The sequence below is a fragment of the Protobothrops mucrosquamatus genome, unplaced genomic scaffold, assembly GCF_001527695.2.
Source record: "Protobothrops mucrosquamatus isolate PMUCROS unplaced genomic scaffold, P.Mucros_1.0 scaffold10119, whole genome shotgun sequence".
NCBI classification, from domain to species: Eukaryota; Metazoa; Chordata; class Lepidosauria; order Squamata; family Viperidae; genus Protobothrops; species Protobothrops mucrosquamatus.
Window position 1 is genome coordinate 34,487 of NW_015395906.1, and position 2,540 is coordinate 37,026.

At 44.5% G+C, this 2,540-nt stretch overlaps 1 protein-coding gene across 1 annotated transcript in view; it reads right to left on the reverse strand.

Annotated features, from left to right (window-relative positions):
* Positions 1 to 1,411: 1,411 nt before the first annotated feature.
* The window catches only part of LOC107301120 (cathepsin S-like), a gene marked incomplete at its 5' end in the record, with an annotated part of 6,292 nt that continues 5,163 nt past the window's right edge, over positions 1,412 to 2,540 (reverse strand). The window contains one exon of the mRNA XM_015830384.1: positions 1,412 to 1,530. Coding sequence (XP_015685870.1) covers positions 1,412 to 1,530 — 119 coding nt within the window. The remainder of the gene's footprint in view (positions 1,531 to 2,540) is intronic.

Genomic DNA, 2,540 nt, shown 5'->3' on the forward strand with positions numbered 1-2,540 from the left:
GGACTTCAACTCCCAGAATTCCTCAGCCAGCATGGGGGAACTATGGCCCCTTCAGGACTTCAACTCCCAGAATTGCTGAGCCAGCATGGGGGAACCATGGCCTCTTCATGACTTGCAGACTTCAACTCCCAGAATTCCTCAGCCAGCACGGGGGAACTATGGCCCCTTCATGACTTGCGGACTTCAACTCCCAGAATTCCTCAGCCAGCATGGGGAAACTATGGCCCCTTCATGACCTGTGGACTTCAACTCCCAGAATTCCTCAGCCAGCATGGGGGAACTATGGCCCCTTCATGACTTCAAGTCCCAGAATTGCTGAGCCAGCATGGGGGAACTATGGCCCCTTCATGACTTGCGGACTTCAACTCCCAGAATTCCTCAGCCAGCATGACTGGCTGAGGAATTCTGGGAGTTGAAGTCCACAAGTCATAAAAGGGCCAAGTTTGAAGACCCCTGCTATATACCATATAGATCCAAGCTTGTAAATTCTGCCATCTACTGGCTGAATACTATTGTAGTTGTTGCCTAAAAATACGTTCCAACAATGAATTCAGACCCTCTTGAACCCTTGACCGATCAAGAGGTTTGCCTGTATCCCTTCTACAGCTGGTCCAGATCCTCTGTGTTGCCAAGAATGAACTGCTTTAAGCAAAGTTTGCTCTGCTTAAGGCCCCAGGGTAGAAAGTGGGAGATTGGGAGATCTAGTCGTGCCTTAGGCATGAAAGCTGGCTGGGTGACCTTGGGCCAATCACCAGGAGACGGTGAGTTCTAGTCCGGCCTTAGGTATAAAACAGCTGGGTGATCTTGGGCCAATCACCAGGAGATGGTGAGTTCTAGTCCGTCCTTAGATATAAAACAGCTGGGTGATCTTGGGCCAATCACCAGGAGACGGTGACTTCTAGTCCGGCCCTAGGTATAAAACAGCTGGGTGATCTTGGGCCAATCACCAGGAGACGGTGACTTCTAGTCCGTCCTTAGATATAAAACAGCTGGGTGATCTTGGGCCAATCACCAGGAGACGGTGAGTTCTAGTCCATCCTTAGATATAAAGCAGCTGGGTGATCTTGGGCCAATCACCAGGAGACGGTGACTTCTAGTCCGGCCCTAGGTATAAAACAGCTGGGTGATCTTGGGCCAATCACTAGGAGACCGTGAGTTCTAGTCCTGCCTTAAGTATGAAAGCGGCTGGGTGACTTTGGGTCAATCATCAGGAGACGGTGAGTTCTAGTTCCACCTTAGGCATAAAAAGCCAGCTGGGGCAACCTTACCAAGGCTGAGAAACCCTGTTCTAACAAATAGCCCCTCACACTTTCTTAGCTAAACCTGATGATAAAATAAATGAGATTTAACTTTGATCCAGGAACTGATTGTCAATGCCCTTCTTCTTCATCCTGTGCCATCTCCTCTTTAATCACCTGTTCTTTAGGATCCAGTAATCGGTGGTCTTCTTACCCTCCTGCTCAGTGCCGTAGCCCACGGCCAGCATGGCGTGGCTGACATTGTGGGTGCACCAGCTGCTTGCAAAGATACCTGGGCAGAGAAGAACAGAACACACACACAGAGAGATATGGCCCTCAAATCGTACTAGCAGGAGATCTCTTAAACTTCTGTGCTTGTGTATGTACACATATATACACGCACACTCCACCCCCAAAGTTGCTTTTTTTTTCTTCCATAGACATTCACCCACTCCACTATCGCCATCAGCCCTGAATGCTCTGTGTGTCCAACCAAAGAAATATGGGTTAATCTTCAGCAGGCTAGCCTTGTTTTAATATTTTGATTTTATGATTAAGGGGTCCTTGGTGCTCTCTGAACATGGCTGTTTTCTTGCAGACATTTCATGACCCAACTAGGTAACATCATCAGTGCTAGAAGGGAGTCAGTGGGGTTTTCTCTCTGTTAATGTACAAGTGATTTGCCTTCTCAGTGTTGGTGTGAGGATTCTTTGATTAGATAGATAAATATAGATAGATGATAGATAGATAGATAGATAGATAGATAGATAGATAGATAGATAGATAGATAGATAGATAGATGATAGATAGATAGATAGATAGATAGATAGATAGATAGATAGATAGATAGATTGATAGATAGATTGATAGATGGATAGATGATAAGATAGATGATAGATAAGTTAGATGATAGATAGATAGATAGATAGATAGATAGATAGATAGATAGATGATAAGATAGATGATAGATAAGTTAGATGATAAGATAGATAGATAGACAGATTTATTTATTTATTTATTTATTTTTTGGATTTATATCCCGCCCTTCTCCCGTAGGACTCAGGGCGGCTGACAATCTATTTAAAATACATACAAAACCATACAATTTAAAATTAATTAAAAGGAATATTTAAATATTTGTCGAATTTTAAAATATAATTAGAATTAAAACCCCCCTAAAAATTACCCTAGGCCAGTCCTGCAAGCTGGAATAACCAAGTCTTGAGGGCGCGGCGAAAGGAAGGGAGATCAGGGATAACCCTGATCTCTGGGGGCAGTTCATTCCAGAGGGTGGGAGCTCCC